At 57.4% G+C, this 17,242-nt stretch overlaps 1 protein-coding gene across 1 annotated transcript; it reads left to right on the top strand.

The window, feature by feature from the left end:
- The first annotated feature begins 430 nt into the window (after positions 1-430).
- On the top strand, positions 431-16,731 carry BIK (BCL2 interacting killer). Its single transcript, XM_025882121.2, has 5 exons — positions 431-485; positions 13,101-13,241; positions 14,701-14,808; positions 15,519-15,636; positions 16,233-16,731. The coding sequence occupies exons 2-5, from the start codon at positions 13,108-13,110 to the stop codon at positions 16,317-16,319; spliced, it is 447 nt and encodes a 148-aa protein (XP_025737906.1). The 5' UTR covers positions 431-485; positions 13,101-13,107; the 3' UTR covers positions 16,320-16,731.
- The last annotated feature ends 511 nt before the right edge of the window (positions 16,732-17,242 follow it).

Raw genomic sequence — 17,242 nt, 5'->3', positions numbered from 1 at the left:
CCCGAAAAGGCCAGCGCAGAGAGCCTGACTATTTGAGGGGGGGGGGGGAATTTCCCGCTGTCGTCTGGTCCTCTCCATCGCTCAGTTTTCTTATCGGTAAAATGGGCAAGGAAAAAAGCAGCGAGCCCTCAGGGCTCCTTGGAGGGCGAATGGGACAGCCGGTGTAAAGATCCTGGATCGTTTACCCAAATCGGCGGGTGGATTCGTTCACCAGTACTCCGCGGCGCCTACAGAGTGCACGGCGGGGCTGGGTAAACTGCGGACGCTGACAGCGGGGTGCAGACAGCTAACACATCAAACTAGCAACCGAAAACCCGGGGTCCGGGATTCAGAGCGGCGGGGCGGGAGCCGCGGCCCCGGGGGCGGGCCGGGGCGGGGCCCGGCGGTTTATAAGCTCGCGCCCCGGCGGCCGCCGCACACCAGACGCCTCCCGGCTCAAGCCCTTCGGCCGCCACCGTCGCCGCCGCCGCCGCCTCCGACGCGAGGTGAGTCCGAGCCCCTGCCCGCCCTGCCGCGGCCCTCGCTCACCCCGCTGCCCTCCGCCCCTGCGCCCAGCCCGAGCCCGGCAGGCAGGCGCTCAGGGTGCTGCCCTGGGTGCCGAGCGGCTGGAAGCGTGGGGACCTGTGGCCAGGTTTTTCCGTCCCGGGCAGCTGTTGGGTGTGTCACTTTCGGGCGACGTTTCGGGACCCCGGCTCCGATACGCCCCCTCTCCGGCCGGGTCTCCGGGTCTCCGCCGGCGATGGTACCAGCCGCGGCCCCCCCGGGCCTCAGTCTCCGCGACTGTGCAGTGGGGCGGCGCCCCCTGCGCCCCGCCCGGAGGGCCGGACGGGAGCGCGGGATCGCCAGCCACGGGCCGCGGCCGCACAGCCGGGTGTCCACCGAAACCTGGAAGATGGCGTCGGGCGCTGGCCCCCGCCGGGACCCGGGGCGCCCCGAGTCGCCGCGCACCTGCGAAGGGCCGGAGAGAGGCTTTGTCGTGGGCCGCGGGGGGAAGTCCGGAACAGGAACTGCGCGCCGAGCGGGGCGCGGCCGCCGCCCCGCACCTGCCCTCGCCGTGCACAGGTGCGCCCCGCGGGCGCGCCCGGCCTCGCTTTGCAAACCGGAGCGGCCTGCGCGCTCGGCGCTGCGGTGGCCGCGGGCGCGTTCCGTCCGGTGACCGGGAAGGGTCCCGCCGCCAGCCCCGCGCGCGGCCAAAGCAAGCCCGGGGGTGGGGTGGGGGCTCCGGGCTCTGTACGCTTTCGCTCAGAGCTTCGGTCTCCTGGGCGCGAAACCGCTTTGTAAACCGTTAATCGTTACTGTAATTTTCGCCGGAATGAGCCACCCCGGGGGGCAGGACGTTGTTGTTGCTGCCGCCGTTGTAACATTTCCCCCCGCCTACCCCCAGCACCTACTGTGGCCCGGGCCTTTGATCGGGTGTTGGTGAAGCTTCGCTCGGGCTCCCCAGGAAGGGAGGGTTATCAGCGTTATCCTTCCCGCGTGGGGTGGGGGGGGCAGGCAGTTGAGCTCTGTGCTGGCCGGCCTCCAGAGGCTGAGGCCTCATTTCACAGGTGGAGAAACTGAGACTTCGGTCCCGGAGGCAACATAAAGACTGTCAAACTACAAAGCCCGGGGCCGTTCTGGAGTTCCGCCAAAACTCTCCACCCAGCCACCTTCCAGCTGTGTTGTCTTAGACGGGCTACTCCACCTCTGAGCCTCAGTTAGCCCATTCTGTAGAATGGGTCCCTGAGGTTTCCTCAGCAGGTGTGAGCACCCACCCAAGCGTTGGTGGCTGTGCGTGGCTTCCCTTAGAATGAACACTTTAAAACCTTTTTTCTGCTTATCTTGGGCATGCCTTTGGGGTAAATTCTTAGGAGTGGTGCAGTTTAGGTGTTTATTGGTGTGGTTTTATACTTAGTTCCCTAAGTGGTCTGTCTGAGGCCTTAAACCGGCTGAGGTTCCAGCCTTAGCCACCTGGCTGTTGGTGCAGCTCTTGCCCACAGCTTCAGCTCTCCTCCACCCTTCCCTTCCCGCTCCAGGATTTGGGGATTTCCCACCCTTTTAACCTCAAGGTCACAGGGCTGTCACTGACTGCTTTACCTGTGGCTCCTAAAGCTTTACCAATGTTAATGTTGTACATGTTTATTTGGGCTTGTTTTTGGTGTAAATTGTCCAAAGCATCTGGGGAGATTGGATTTCCAGTCAGTGTCTCAGAATGCCCTGGGATGGGGGGACCTATTTTTCTTTTTTTTTAAAGACTTCATTTATTTATTTGAGAGAGAGAACGAGAGATAGAAAGCACGAGAGGGAAGAGGGTCAGAGGGAGAAGCAGACTCCCTGCTGAGCAGGAAGCCCGATGTGGGACTCGATCCCGGGACTCCAGGATCATGACCTGAGCCGAAGGCAGTCGCCCAACCAACTGAGCCACCCAGGCGCCCCGGGGGGACCTATTTAATCAAACTTCTAAGATGGCTGCCAGGTGATGTTTATATATATATATATATATGTATAAAATATTTATTTATTTGGTGGGAATTCTGGTCGCAAGAATGTTTTTCCAAGCACCAAGGATCCTGTGAGGCCCTCTGGGATGGAGTGGGGCCTGAGACAAATGGAGCGATACACTTAGCACTGTCCCCATGGGTGTCATTCTTTTTCCTTGTGTCCGTTCACTTGCTTGCCTCCTGTGAGAAGTCTTCCCTGACTACCTCATCTAAAGGTGCAGCCCTAAAAAAAATATAAAAAAAATAAAGGTGCAGGCCCTTCCTCTCTTCCTATTCCTACTAGTTCCTCTGTGCAAGGACCTTATTGGACTGTTTCAGGCCACTGAAGATAGATTGAAATTACCCATTTGTGCTCACTTAGCATGACACTACCCTGCAGCTCCAGAACGAGAGGACCAAAAGTCACACCCAGTGGAGTATCCCTAGCCCGTGGCACAGCCTGGGCACACTGGGAAGAGACTGGGCGGAGGGTTTTCTGCATGTTAAGTACCCGAAGTTTCTGGCGGTATGAAAGCTGGATTCACTGAGCTGCGGAGAAACCAGAGAGCAACGTGAGCCCATTTTTTCTCTGCTGGTCGGCTCATCTGTGGAAGGAGGTGCTTGGGGAATGGCTCCATCCGCTGGTTGAGTCTTGAAGCTGACCTCGGAGGTATTTTCCCCTCTCCCTGGAAAGCATCCTGTTTTTAGTGAACCTCTTACGTTTGTAGACAATTCATGGCTTCTTGCTTCCCCTGCCTCCGAACATAGTGGATCCCACGAGAGTCCGGCTGTTTTTTTCTCTCTGCTCAGAACAATTCCAAGAGGTTTCAAGGAAGTCCCCGGCACGCTCGGGTTTTGTTGTTGGCAGCCACCAGGAAGCCTGCCGTGGGTCCAGAGGGGACACGTGTAGCCGCTCCCTCGTCTCTTTGTCCTGCGCTGGTTGGCTGGGGCCAGGCCCTGGGAGAAATACAGAATGTAAGCAAATAAGGCCACGGGCCCGAGTTCCTCGTTGGCACTGAGGCCGGCCCCAGAGAGGCCGGGGCTGGGGGTCAGCGCACTGATGCAGGCTCAGGGAGGACAGCTGATTTTCCTAGTGTCAATATTAGGGTGTGACAATACAAAACACCCGCTGGGCCTTGCCGGGCACTGCGTGGTAAACCTGTTTTGCTGGAGGTGGGAGAAGACAGCCTGTCACCCAGACTGAGCGGAAGTGTGCGCTCTAGAGCCAAGGGCAGCCCACCGGGCTACCAACTGGAGGGCTGTCACTGGGATACAGATGTTTAGAATTGAGAGCTCTTGTCGTCCCCCGCCCCCCCCCAAAGATGTTGGCATTTGTGTGTCTATGGCTTGGAGCTCAGAAGCAGCTAGATCAAGGTGAGGATAGACGTCTGCCAGGTTTCCCGAGTACGGAGGATGACGCATCAGGAAAACCCCAGCTCTGACTGAGGTGGCCAGTGTGGCACGTGCGTCTCCTGAGCTCCAGGCTCATAATCATAGTTGCCCATTAGTGGGCGCTTACTGTGCACCGCCCATGCAGCCTCTGCCTCCTCACAGCAGTACTTCTTGCTGGTGAGGGTGTGTGAGTCCAGGGTCTCCGAGCCAGGAATTGGCTGTGGCTGTGAGCCCAGCTCCCTTGTTTGGTTTTGCAGTATATTGTCTGCCCCTCCTGCCCCCTGACTGTCCCCGTTCACTAGGTCACCACTCTGAGCTGGGGCAGACAGACAGGTAAACATTTAATGAGACTAGAGTGGGCCAAGTGCCCAATCCAAGTCTGTTTACCGAAGGTGCTGGGACAGTGCAGATGAGGAGCAATTAATTCTGTCTCGGGGAGGGTGGGGCGGAGTTGCGTTCTGGGCCAGGACGAGTCCAGTGGGGAGCTGAGGACTTTGGCCCAGGGAGGAAACGGGAGCCCCCAAAGCATCTGCCTTCGGCTCAGGTCATGATCCCGGGGTCCTGGGATCGAGCCCCGCATCAGGGAGCCTGTTTCTCCCTCTCCCGTTCCCCCTGCTTGTGCTCTCTCTGTCAAATAAATAAATAAAATCTTTAAAAAGGTGGGGGAGACCCGAAACTCTGGAATAAAGGACCCCCGAGGGCTGCATCTGCCTCTCTGGGCACCTCAGAGATTGGGCCCAGCAGGGCACAATCTTTTACGTAACTTTAAACACTTTAACTTATTTTTATTTTTTCTTTAATGAATTTTAAAGTAATTTCTGTACCCAACTTGGGGCTCGAACTCACAACCCCGAGATAGCAGAGTCACATGCTCTACCAACTAAGCCATCCAGATGCCCCAAGAACTTCTTTTAAATACATGCTTCTTAAACTTAAAAACTGCAGGCCCAGGTAGTATCTTGACTCCCTGTCCTTTCTAATGGTGATGGAAAAGCAGAGGGGTCCACTTAGGTCCCCTTTTGGATGGCAATGAGGACTTTGAGAACCCCTGGGTTTTCCTTGCCTTGCCGCCCCCCCCGCCCCCAACCTGTTTTCTGTTCACTCCGTTGAACTGTGTATTGTAACAAAACACCACTGACTGGGTGGCTTGTAAACCACAAATTTATTTCTCACGGCTCTGGATGCTGGAAATCCAAGGCCAGGGTGCCGCTGACTTCCTGTATCCTTGAGTGGGGGACTGGGGGGCCGGAAGGGAGCTCTCCGGGGCCTCTCTTAGAAGAGCACTAATCCCATTAGTGGAGCCTGCCTGATCTGATTGCCTCTTAAAGGCCCCACCTCCTGATACCATCAGCCTGGGCTTTATGAATTCGGGAGTGGAGGACACAAACCTTTAGGCCACAGCAAACTGGTGTAGAGCCAATTTCAAAATCAGTCATCCAGAGAATTATTAATCTGTTCTACTTTATCCAGGTTGGGGGGTCTTTATAGATACTTGATCAGGAAAGGACCTAAAAAGAAAATCTCCCCAATGCTTGTTTTACGGACAAGGAATTAGGGGTCCAGAGGGGCTAAGGAACTTGTCCAAAGCCAAACGGCCAAGCCCAGACTAGGACGCAGGTGTCCCAGTAGCCTGAGTGCCCCTTGGTGCGGTGTCTCCCTCTGTAGGGAGTGAAGAGAAGCAGTGAGCCGTGGGCATTTGCATAAATGACATCACAGTGGTTCCTCATCTCCTTCTTGTCTCTCAGCAGCTAACCGTGACTTTTTTTTCTTTGTTAAGATTTTATTTATTTGACAGAGAGACACAGCGAGAGAGGGAACCCAAGCAGGGGGAGTGGGAGAGGGAGAGGCAGGCTCCCCGCGGAGCAGGGAGCCCGATGCGGGGCTCGATCCCAGGACCCCGGGACCATGACCTGAGCCGAAGGCAGACGCTTAATGACTGAGCCACCCAGGCGCCCCTAACCATGACTTCTTAACCTGTTACTGCAGAACCCACCTCTTTCCATTTTTTGCGGTGTCCCAAGGGCAGATTCGGGGAGGAGGGGGGGCGCTAGTTTTGCATCATTTCCACTAAGAACCTGAGCGCGCTGAGCCAGGCCCAGCGTGGGGCCCTGGGGACCTGCCTGAATCAGTCCTGAGCAGCTCCCACCAAACTTTGACCTGAACTGGCTGCCAGGCCCAGAGAGCACCTCCCTGGGGCTGGAGGCCAGGTTTCACGGGGCTCCTCCCCTCTGGTTTGTGAGCAGCCCTTCGCTGGTCTCAGCCTCCTCTGTGGAGAGTGGATGGTGCTCCTCCCTCCCATAGGGCTCCAACATGCAAAGCGCCCCATGCTGTATGCGAACATAATGTGCTTACGTTCGCTTTCGAGCCGGCCTCAGGAGCTCAAAAGGCATGACCCTGACGCGAATCATGACTAATTGTCTGGCTCTGGCCGAGCCCTCATACAGGCCCAGTACGTTCGTTCCATCACTGTTGAAATCAGTGGAAACTATTCGGCATTTCAGGCCTTAGAGCAAGACTTTTTTGTGATTGTCAAAGCAGGCTTCCTTTTTTTTTTTTTTTTAAATTTGATTCCTTTATTTGAGAGAGAGAGCACACAGAGGGAGAGAGAGAAGCAGACTCCCCGCCAAATGGGGAGCCCAACATGGGGCTCCATCCCAGGGCCCTGGGACCGTGGGATCACGACCTAAGCCAAAGGGAGACACTTAACCGACTGAGCCGCCCAGGTGCCCCCCCTTTTTGGGGGGGGTTGGCCTTCCTTTTTATTGTGTCAGCCTGTGCTGCTGGGTCGGTGTATTTTTGGAGCCCGGGGGTGGGTAGCACAATTGCATGGTCAGGAGGCTCTGAATTTCCGTTCCCCACCCTCCTGGGTCCCTGTCTGTGGGGCTGACACCTCCTCCTTCTGGGGGAGGCTGGACTCAAGTCGATGCAAATAAGGACGTGGGTCACCAAGAGCAGACAGCTGCAGGCCTGGAGAGCACAGTCCTTGCCCGCCCCAGGCTGCAGAGGCCAAGCCGAGATTGGGCTTGTGCCCCAGCCCACCCCTCCCGTGGATGGCTCCTCCTGCAACCCCTGGGTCCAGGGTGGCTCAGGCCAGCACCTGCGCTGGGGTTCAGGGGGGAGGACCCAGTGAAGGTGGGGTGGCAGGACTGAGGGTCTGTGGCACCAGGGACCCATTCCAAGTTACCACTTTCCAAATTACTGAATAACTCCCACAGCCCACCATGGGTGAATTTCCAACTTTTTACCTGAAACACCTTTCTCTCTCCTCTCCCTCCTTTTTCTCGCTCCCTGTCTTTTTTTTTTTTAAAGATTTTATTTATTTGAGAGAGAGAGAATGAGAGAGAGCACGAGAGGGAAGAGGGTCAGAGGGAGAAGCAGACTCCCCGCTGAGCAGGGAGCCCGATGCGGGACTCGATCCCGGGACTCCAGGATCATGACCCGAGCCGAAGGCAGTCGCTTAACCAACTGAGCCACCCAGACGCCCTCCCTGTCTTTCTTTGCCCCAGTTGCTTCTCCATCACCAGGGAACGGAGCCGTGCCCACCTCAAAGGAGTGGTTTTGGGCATCTGCAGGTTCCTAATGGTGGAGGCCGGAGGCCGGAGGTGGGACTTCACCACCAGGTGAGGAGGCTAGGGCTGGGGCTTGATTCCTGAAATAGACCTTTAAGACAGGCCTTTTCCAGGGGTGCCCGGGTGGCTCAGTCGGTTGAGCGTCTGACTCTCAGTTTTAGCTCAGGTCGTGATCTCAGGGTCCTGCATTGGGCCCGTGCTCAGCACAGAGTTCGCTTGAGATTCTTCTCTTCTCCCTCTGCCCCTCCCCCTGCTCTCACACACTCTCTCTAAAATAAATTAAATCTTTAAAAAAAAAAAAGACCTTTCCATCTCAGGAAAATTCAAGCTGTTGCCTCAAAACAATGATTTTTGCTTTAGTTTTTGAATCCGCGATCCCGGCACACGCATGGTAGTAAAAGTTAAAGAACACAAGCTCACAGAGTTAAAAATTCAGTACCCTTCCCACATCTGTCCCAGAGAGGTCCCTTCCTCTCTTTACTAATCTCCTTGCCTCTTGAGGGGATGATCTATGCAGATGGAAGTATTCATCTGTTTAGGTTTGTTTTATACGCACGCGTGGCTGCACGGTTACGTTCTGTTTCTGCTGTGTGTGTAGCCCTGTGCCTTCTAGGTCCCAGCACAGCAGCACCTGCAGACCCCCTGCTTAACGGTTTTCAGGGCTACAAGGTACGTACAGGGGTGTATATGCAGGATGCATCCTAGCATTCAAAGGTTAGGTGCACTTGTGACTCTAGTGGATCCTAATCTCCCACTCTGGGTTTGTTGACTCCTTAGCCAGCCTAGGAGTCCCTGCTCCGTGGCAGGAAGTGGGCAACAGCTGTGTCTCTTAATCCTCTTAGCTCTGGGAGGCTGTGCCGTTTCCACGCAGGAGAGCTGTCTCTGATCAAGGCTCAATCAGGTGACTGGTCCTGGTCACACAGCAGTGGCAGAGCTGGGACTGGAACCGGGGTCTGTCTTGGCTGAGGTCTGGGCTTTTCTGCTTGAGCTCACCTGATGCTCTGCACACTGGGTGCTCCGTAAACCAGCCTGCGCACCCCCTGCCCATTCCTGGGCAGCAGCAGGGCTGGTGATGGGCGCAGGTGTGGGTGGGAAACCCCAGTGGGGTTTGAGGCCGGAGTAGGTCTCAGCTCAGCTGGGTCCACCCAGCAACCACTGGCCTGGCACCCAGGACTCTAGGGACCAGGTGGTATTCATAAGGGCCCCAGAGGTGTCACCAGCTGTTCCTGCTTGGCAGCCAGGTATGCAGGAGATACGGGCATCCTGAGTTCTGCGAGTAAGAGCGTGTTCCTGACGGCTTTTTTTTTTAAGATGATAATTTATTTATTTGAGAGGGAGAAGGAGTGTGAGCAGGGGGAGGGGCAGAGGGAGAGGGAGAAGCAGGCTCCCCGCTGAGCAGGGAGCCTGACACGGGGCTCGATCCCAGGACCCTGAGATCATGACCTGAGTCAAAGGCAGATGCTTAACCGCCTGAGCCACCCAGGCGCCCCCCGCCACGGCTTTTTCCACAGAGTGTGTAGGTGGGTGAGAGTGTAGGCTGCAGCCTGGGTGGGGACACATGGCTAGGTGTCCCTTCCTTTCTCCCAAGAACGGTTTGAAACTGCTTGTTTGCGAATCTGCTGGAAAAAAACCAGATGGTCAAAAGCAGTCCGGGCTCCTGGGCTGGCAGCTTCCTCGGTACTGGGCCATGTTGGGTCATTTGACGAATGTGCTCTGTGTTGTGTGCTGGGAACCAGAGACTGGTAACAGTGGTAGCTCTTGGTCTGTTGCCTTATTAACACAGCATTAACACATTAACACAGATTCCGTCATTGGGTCCTCCCAGTGGCCGCGGAGACACGCATTCCTGGTACCGTCATTTAGAAGGGAAGAAGCTGGAGACACAGAGTGCACGCTCCAAGTCACCACAGGGGAAGAAAGAGCCACCCCCCGTGTGGTTGGTTGGAGATGGAAGGGGGCTGCCTGAGCTCCCGGAGCCCTCTGGCCTGGCCCCGATGAGCTAGGAAGGCAGGGCCAGGGCTGAGCTCTTTGGCGACCAATAGCAGTGCTCGCAGAGGCCCAGTGTCCAGTGTGGAGGGAGCAGGCGCTGAGCTGGGGGCTGGCAGGGTTGGGGCTGGGGAGGTGGCCGGGGGGGGGAAGAGGGCCCTGGTAGCGGCATGGCACGGGCCCCGAGGGGAGCGATGACCGGGTCAGATCCGGAGAGAGTCCAGTGGGGACTGGCGGCCAGCTGCGCAGCTACCGTAGAGCTGGGCCGGAAGTGACCGGCAGTGGCCACACTGATTTCTCCCACTCAGATCTCAAGCCCCAAGGCCAGCCCAGGCCCGTCTGGTGAGCCTTTCGTGAGAATCCTTACCCAGGGCTTGGATCAGGCCCTGAGGAGAGTGGGTGCTCAACCATCAGCCGGGGTTAGAACAGGCAGTTGATGCTGGTGCTTGCCCGGAAAATGAACCCCATTAGTTTGGGATTATTATCCCCATTTAACAGACAAGGAAACTGGAGGCCTTGCCCCAGATCGCACCACAGCTCAAGTGAGTAGTTGGGTCAGGAGGTTAACCCAGGATCCCCCCACCTGTCTGCTCACCCAACCCCAGAGCTCATCGAACACAGGCCTCGGGGCCCCATTTCCACTTGTTGCCGGGGGAGTCTGAGAATGTCTGCTGGAGGCCGAGGAATTTGGGACAGGGAGTCAAGGGGAGGCTCAGAGGCCACGTGCCCAAGGAAGTCCCACTGTGGCCCCTCGGCTTCCGTGAGGCAGGGGTTTCCGTGGGAGCACACAGCAGCCTCTGGGAAGAGAACAGCCCCTTGCTGGGGTGTGGTGTGGCGGGGAAGAGGGGGGCCCGGGGGCCCATGCAAAGGAGGGCTGGGACTACTTTTCCTGGGAAATTGCCATTTGCGTAGACACCAAGACCCCTGGGGCCTGGGGGCAGCCGCAGGAGGCTCCAGTACCCTCCTGTGAGCTCAAGGGCACACGGACCCACAGTGCTCACGACCTATGCAGTGGTAAAATAACCTCCTCCATGAAAGTTGGTTCCGGCTGTCCGGGTCCTTTGTGCCTTTCAGTGGAGTTTTTATGTTTTTTTCCATAAGTTTTAAAGCATTTTTTTAAAATCAGATTTCGTTCCTGACTAAAAGCCTTCTGTGTCTGTAAATACGTGTCTTATCTGCTCTGTATTTTCTAGTTGCCTTGTGGGTATTGATTTTTTAAATGTTGATCTGGTATCTGGCAACCTTCAAAGTCTTGGTGGTTCTAAAAGATGATTCTCGGGGCCCCTGGGTGGCTCCGTCAGTTAAGCTCCGGTCGTGATCTCAGGGTCCTGTGAGGGAGCCCCGTGGGGGGGCCTGCCTCTCCCTCTCCCACTCCCCCCGCCCCCCGCTTGTGCTCTCTCTCTGTCAGATAGATAAAATCTTCTGAAAAAAAAAATACAAAACAAAAGGTGATTCTTTGTTTTCTACATAAAGCCTTATTTCATGTCCGCTAGAAATCTCTCCTGTCTTACTGAAATGATCACATTTTCTTTAGCGGCTTGAATGTCTTTTATTCTTGGAGCAGCTTCCTCTAACTCGCTGAGGCTGTGTCGAAAGTCAGCTTCATTGCCTTTTGTGCTGGTGCCGCTGTCCCCCGCCTCCCAGTGTTCTCCTTTCTGTCTCTTTCTTTCTTTTTCTTTTTTAGATTGATTTATTTGCTGATTGAATAGGGTGTCAGTGCCAGGGTGTGGCTGGAGGTGGATCCCCCCGGGACTGGGGTCTGCAAGCCCCCTCCCCCCTCCCCGCCCCCGACTACAGCAGGGGCTTCCAACCATACTGGTTTGTGATCTAGCTTTTTTCAAAAGGATTGTTGAAGAACTTTACATTGTAGAGGGATCTAGATTCAGCGCATAGATTTTCTTTTTTTAATGTAAGCTCTGTGCCCAACTCGGGGGTCGAACTCAACGACTCCGCGATCAAGAGCCGCATGTTCTACCGACTGAGCCAGCCAGGTGCCCCCACGCCTCATAGCTTTTAACTGCTGCCTGGCGTTCCCTGGACGGATGTAGAAGGATCATGCGCTCAGAACTGTACCTGCAGTGCTATTAAGTTGCTAGCAGTATTTTAAGGTTTTTAGAAATGCCACGTGATCCCCCCCTGTTGGGTTCAGGTTCGTGCTGGCTGGCTGGTTTTTTTTTTTGGGGGGGGTCCTCAGGCCTGCATGCTTTTTAACAGGGCCTGCAGGTGCCCTCAGCAGGTGGTAGCACCCTCCCTCCACCACCAGGACCCCGCAGGGGAAGGTGCTGTCCTGACAGGTGTGGGTGGCATATGTCAGGCCATGGGCCCTTTGTGGCTGTTGTGGCTCTGTTTACATGTCGGATCTCTCCAGCCCTCACTCCTGCTAGAGCTGGCTTTCAAGCTGGGCTTTCATCTGGAACAGACCTGAGCCTCTACTGGCTTTCCCTTAGGAAACTGAAGCAGCCCTCTTGAGACAGATTCTGGGCACATACTCTCTCTAGAACAATGCTGTTCTTCTGTGGTATCCTTTCTCAAAGGCCCCAGACCCTCAAATACCTGTCTGCCCTTGATGATATCGCAGCGTGTCCATCTCTTCGACCATGTTTTGAATTCACTGTTGAGAATAACTTGTCTAGACTCGTCCCGAGACACGTGGAGGATGCACACTTTACCTCTGTGCCCTGGCTTTGTGTCTCCAGTCACCACCCTTTAATGCTGAGAGCAAGTCGTGTGCGCACCCTTGCCTAGACCCTGTGTCCCCGGCGGGCGCCCGTGCATGTCCTGCCGACTGTTGATCCACCTCAGGGACGAACGCTGTCCACCCCGGCCAGGGGCAGCAGCGAGACTCACTCAGCTCTGTCCCTTCTTGGCTTAATCGTGAACTTTTCCAAGTGTCTGTCTTAATGAATACCTACCTTGAAGGTTAGGGGTCCAAGATAATGAGAGGGTTCTATCCACTCAGAGCAGGCTAATGTGAAGAGTTACAGAATTTTTAAGAACCGGGGACATTCTTGTGAGACAGTGGCTTGAAGAGCCGAGGTCCCTCAGCATCACACAGCTACAAGGTGACAGCTGGGATTTGAGCTCGGGTCCCTTGGTTCCATGTTCTTCACCATTACTCTGGCCCTAAGGCTGTTCAGTATGGGGTGGGGTAAAGTGTGGTGAAACGGGGTCACAGATTCCTACCCAGCTGCCTCAGGGGAGGATGTAAATAAACACTTCCGATGTTGGAATCCACAGTTGTCACAGGGGGGCCTTTGGCTGCAAGGGACTGGAAACTCAGTGACTTGTGACTTGAACGAGTTGGGTTTTATTTTTCTTACACTATTGGGGTGGCTGTGGCTTGTATTTTTGCAAGCGTTCGAGAATGCCATCAGAGAGCCAGGCTCTGTCCCTCTCTCGGCGTTCCCGGCGTGTTGGTTATCCCTGTGTTGAGCACCTTGGTGTCATAAAGTGGCTCCTGCAGCTCCCGCCTTCCCTCCTGTGTTGAAGGCAGCAAGGGGCGGGGAGAGGAGCTGCCCTGGCTGAGGCTGCTCCCTTTCAGCCTCCCCTTGTCGGACCTTGGAGACCTCATTGCCCGGAACCGGGTTGCATGCCCACCACCAGCTGCAAGGCATGCTGGGCAACTGAGGAGCAGGAGAGCCGCGGTTGGCTTCGACGCACAAGGGTTCAGTCAGTCTGTGTCTTTCTCCCCCAGAGAAGAAATGTCCCACACAGGACCCCTCTCCAGGAACCTCTCTTGGAGCACCTTCCTGCGGGAGCGTGGCCCGGAAGTGCTGGAGGTTCCGGGCATGACTGATCTCATGGAGTACTATGATCCGGGGCCCTCCCCTAACAGGTAGGTCCCGGGAACACTCTGCGGGCCCCACCCGCTCCCAGTTCTGGCCGTTGACCCCCAGGGTCCGGTTAGAAGAGCAGGACTTCTGGGCCCCGCAGGCAGGCCTCCAGGGCGGAAAGTCCCCAGGTGTGGTCCTGGAGGCTTGTGCCCCAGGCGCGGCCGCCTCGCTCTGATGTCAGCCCACAGAGGCCCTGGGCGTCCAGCACATTCCCAGGATGGACTTAACCCTGTGGCTTTAGGACCGGGTATCTCCTGGCCCTCACTGACCATGATCACCTCGTCAAGGCCTCTTGGTGAGATGGTTCTAATTTAGGAGATGAGAAGTAGCCCGAGGAAGCCCCTTCGCACGGAACGCCTGGCCCGGGCTCCCGGGCAGTGGAGAGGGGATCTTCCCGGGACCGGCCCCAGGGTTCCAGGTGCTTCCCTTCTGCTTCAGGCCTCAGGATTCTCTTAGTCTTTGGGTCATTAGCCCTGGGCATGGGGGCTGGCTGGGATTTTAGAGCTGGAGGGACCTGAAAAATCTGCCTCTTGCCCTGTCCCTGCTCCACTTGGGAGAGGACAGTAGGGGACGTTCAGCCTGGGGCAGTGTCTTCCTGAGGTCCCAGGGGGTGAGGTGGGACCTCAGCCCCCCCACCTGGATTGCCAGCCAGACCTCCCCAGCCTCCCATTCGAGCTTCCGGCACCCCTCAGCTAGAGAGCATGGACCCCGGGGAGACTGGGCAGGTGGCTGGGGCTGAGCTGGGAGCCACTGCGAGGCCTGTCTGCCTGGAAATTCCCGGATGGAATGTGGGCACACCCCTGGGAGCAGGGCTGAAGCCAGCCCGGAGGGAGCGGTGGGTGTTGTGTTGGACCTGGAGCTCAGGAGCGAGTGCTCTGACCTCCTTCTGTCCAGGACTTGGGTCAGTGAATGGCGGGCGCTGGCCAGCCCCTCCTTTCTGAAAGGGGTGATGACAGCAGGTGGGTTCAGGATTGGGGAGCAGGGAACAGGTCCTAGAATCTAACCGCACAAGGAGGAGGGTAAATCGAGACCCTGTGGGAAGCCAGTCCCAGATCCTGGGGGGGGTTCAGGAGCCCCGACCTGCCCAGCCCCCACTGCCCACCTTTCCCGGCAAACCCCCCGGTGGGTGGCCTCTCCCAGGATCCTCCAGCCTTCAGTTTTCCTTGGAGGGGAGGGCAAGGCTGTAACAGGGGGGAGGCCAGCCTGCTGATCCCACGAGCCCTAAATGTCTCTGCCCTCCCACAGGAGGGGCCCGCGCTTCAGGGAATCCGCCCGGGGATGGGACCTCGCTGGTCTCTTCTGAACCAAAGTGGGAGCCAGAGGACGGGTGTGTGAAGGTTCCCACCTTGCTCTGTGTCACTGCTTGCCTCCCAGAAACTGGGGCCCGGTTGGCCAGGTTGGCCTGGGTATGTGGGGGTCACCGCACAGCCACACCCCTAACGGCCCGTGCCCTCCCCGCAGCACCAGCTCCGACGAGGTGGCCATGCGGCTGGCCTTCATCGGGGACGAGATGGAAGTGAGATGGATGCTCCCCCGCGTTGGCGAGATGCCCGGGATGGCCATGTACAGGTGGGCGGCCCCCCAGGCCCTGGGAGGAGACAGCCCCCCTCCCAGGCAGCCGTGCATCCCCCCACTAGGAGCCCCCAGCCCCTGCGCCTGGGCAAGAAAGCAGAACCCAGGTGCCCTTCTCTGCTGCTTCATCAAGCCAAGAGCGAACTTTCCCAAGAGGGTCTTGACTTAAAAGGCTGACAGGAAATGGTGAGCTCAGCGGAGCTGTGTGTCCTGCTTGGAGGCCTCTGTCCTGAGCACACTACTTTCATGATTTGCTGGCACATCTCTGTGGGTTCTCAGATGCTCCCAGAATTTCTCACGGTGGGGGATGTAAAACCCTTACCCTCGAGACCACAGGTCCCCCAGAGAGGCAGCCTTCTGTTGGGGTGCCCGGGCCTCTCTCAGAGCAAAGCTCCTCTGGAGGGAGGACCTGCCTCCATGGGCCTGTGGGTGGTGGAGGCTTTTTTCCACGCGGCCAGCTCCAGAACCCAAGACCAAACCCCCAGTGGGTGGGCGGGGGGAGGAAACGGGAAATCAGATGAATTTGGGACCAGAAGTGGCCCATGGAGAGAGACACTCATTGACGGAGCCACCAGAGAAGGGGGCTAGAGCGGCACTGGGTAGGAGGGGGCACGGCCCTCTTCTCCGCACAGGGGTCCCCTAAAGTAAAGGCCATCGTGCCCCTGTTCGTGCGGTAATGGCCCTGCTTCCCCTCTCCTGTCTTACAGCTTGGCTTTTACCTACAACCAGACAGGCCTGAGAGGTGTTCTTAGAAGTTTCACGGATGGTCTCGGCAACCTCAGGGAGAGCATGCGGATCTGGAGCTTCCTGACCTTCCGGAACAGGGTAAATAAACCTTGAGATGTGGTGACCTTGCCTTACCCTCCTGCACATGATAACTGCAGCTGTGGAGCAGCCCCTCCATAGGGCGTAGCCTGGGGGTGCCGCCGACCCCTCCGCTCCCTATTGTCTTGTCTCTGCTTCCCCTCTTCGGCTTGGAGGCCCCTGGTTTATGGACTCCGAGCTTGAAATCTTGCGCGCGTTTGCCTGCGTGCACACCCGTGCTCATGCTCTTCCCTCCGCCTGCTCCGCCCTCCTCTGCCCAGCAGGTGCCCCTCCCGACCCCTCCTCCTTCCTCCCTCCCATCGGCCCCGGGGAGGGTCCCTCGCGCGCCCCCGTCCCCAGCCGACTGGCAGCTTCTCCTGTCGGTCGTGTCCTGAGCTCTTTCCCCACCGCGCCTGTGCCCGTCTTCCTGGTTTTTGTCCCAGACCGGTCCCGTGTGCAGGTGCTCCCGTGTCCCCCACCTTCCCTGCCATGTTCACCACCCCAGCTCTCGGCCGCGCAGGCTCTTCCCTGTGTCCACAGAGGCATAGGAGGCTCTGCAGATGGAGCACGCACGCCTGGCTGGAGGGCCTCACCTGTCCCCCCCCTTTGTCCCACAGGTGCCCCCCAACCCAGGGCGCGGGCTGGTGCTGTCCCTGCTGCTGCTGCTGGTGCTGCTGCTAGGCTGGGGGCCCCAGCTCCAGTGACGCAGCCGCTGTGGGGGTGGGGGTGGGGGCTGGCCCCTCCCCCCCCCGACTGCCACCCTGGAGGTGGCCTTGTTGGTTTTGTTGTCTTTTTAACTGTTTTCTGATGATCCCTTTTTTATATTTAAACTCTGAGTGCTGGGACACTACTGAGGTTTCATACTAGTTTTTTTCTTTTCCTTTTTGTAAGAGAAATGAATTCATTATACCTCTGGGGTCGTTACTGGTTAACTGCCCGTGGGCCTGCTCTCCTGGCCCCAACCCACCGTGCCGGGGCCTGTCGCCGGAAGGTGGGGGGGTCCTGCGGGGTGGGGGGGGGAGTGCTGGCCACACCCCCATGTCTGTGATGCCCGGGACAAAGAGAATCTGCTGGAAGAGATTCTGAGGGGTGAGGAGAGCTCAATAAAATGTTGGTTTCCAGCTGGTCTCTGGTCCTCTCTGGGGGTTTGCCGTGTGGGCTCCATCTTGCCCCTGGTGGGAGAATCGGGGGAGGAGAGAGTAAGGGCGGGGTGTGGGCCTAGCCACCTGTGCGTGACCACACACCTGCAGGCTCTTTCCTGCACCTGCTGTCATGAAGTTTGGCCCAACACAATCAGGTTTACTCCTGCTCTTGTCATGCCCGGTGCCTGAAATCTACCATTAGGGATTATTTCCTTTGGGCTGTCAGCCTCTTAAAATTGGGCTGCCTGCCCTCCCCACATTGGCTCATCCAGCGCTCCCTGCCGGAGCAGTGCAGCCTGTGGGGCTACTCACATAGGTGTGCTGGGGAGAAGGGGCTGGACGAGGGGCACCCACCATGTGGGCTCAGCCTGCCGCAGACCTGGGCCTAGTGCTGTTTCTAGACTGTGTTAGGTGCTCTCTCCAGAACTTGCGCTCTGACTCCCCCCCCCCCTCCCGCCCCCCCCCCCCCGCTCCACAGTCCCCCC

Source organism: Callorhinus ursinus, unplaced genomic scaffold (assembly GCF_003265705.2).
Source record: "Callorhinus ursinus isolate GAN/ISIS: 27379988/994484 unplaced genomic scaffold, GSC_fseal_2.0 scaffold48, whole genome shotgun sequence".
Classification (NCBI taxonomy): domain Eukaryota; kingdom Metazoa; phylum Chordata; class Mammalia; order Carnivora; family Otariidae; genus Callorhinus; species Callorhinus ursinus.
The sequence above is the reverse complement of the archived record's forward strand: the minus strand, read 5'-3'. Positions and strand labels throughout refer to the sequence as shown.

Coding starts and splice junctions, on each gene's coding strand:
- BIK (XM_025882121.2), top strand. CDS start 13,108: ATGTCCCACACAGGACCCCTCTCCAGGAACCTCTCTTGGAGCACCTTC. Junction 14,809..15,518: donor CCCGGGATGGCCATGTACAG/GTGGGCGGCCCC, acceptor CCTGTCTTACAG/CTTGGCTTTTACCTACAACC. Junction 15,637..16,232: donor TCCTGACCTTCCGGAACAGG/GTAAATAAACCT, acceptor TTTGTCCCACAG/GTGCCCCCCAACCCAGGGCG.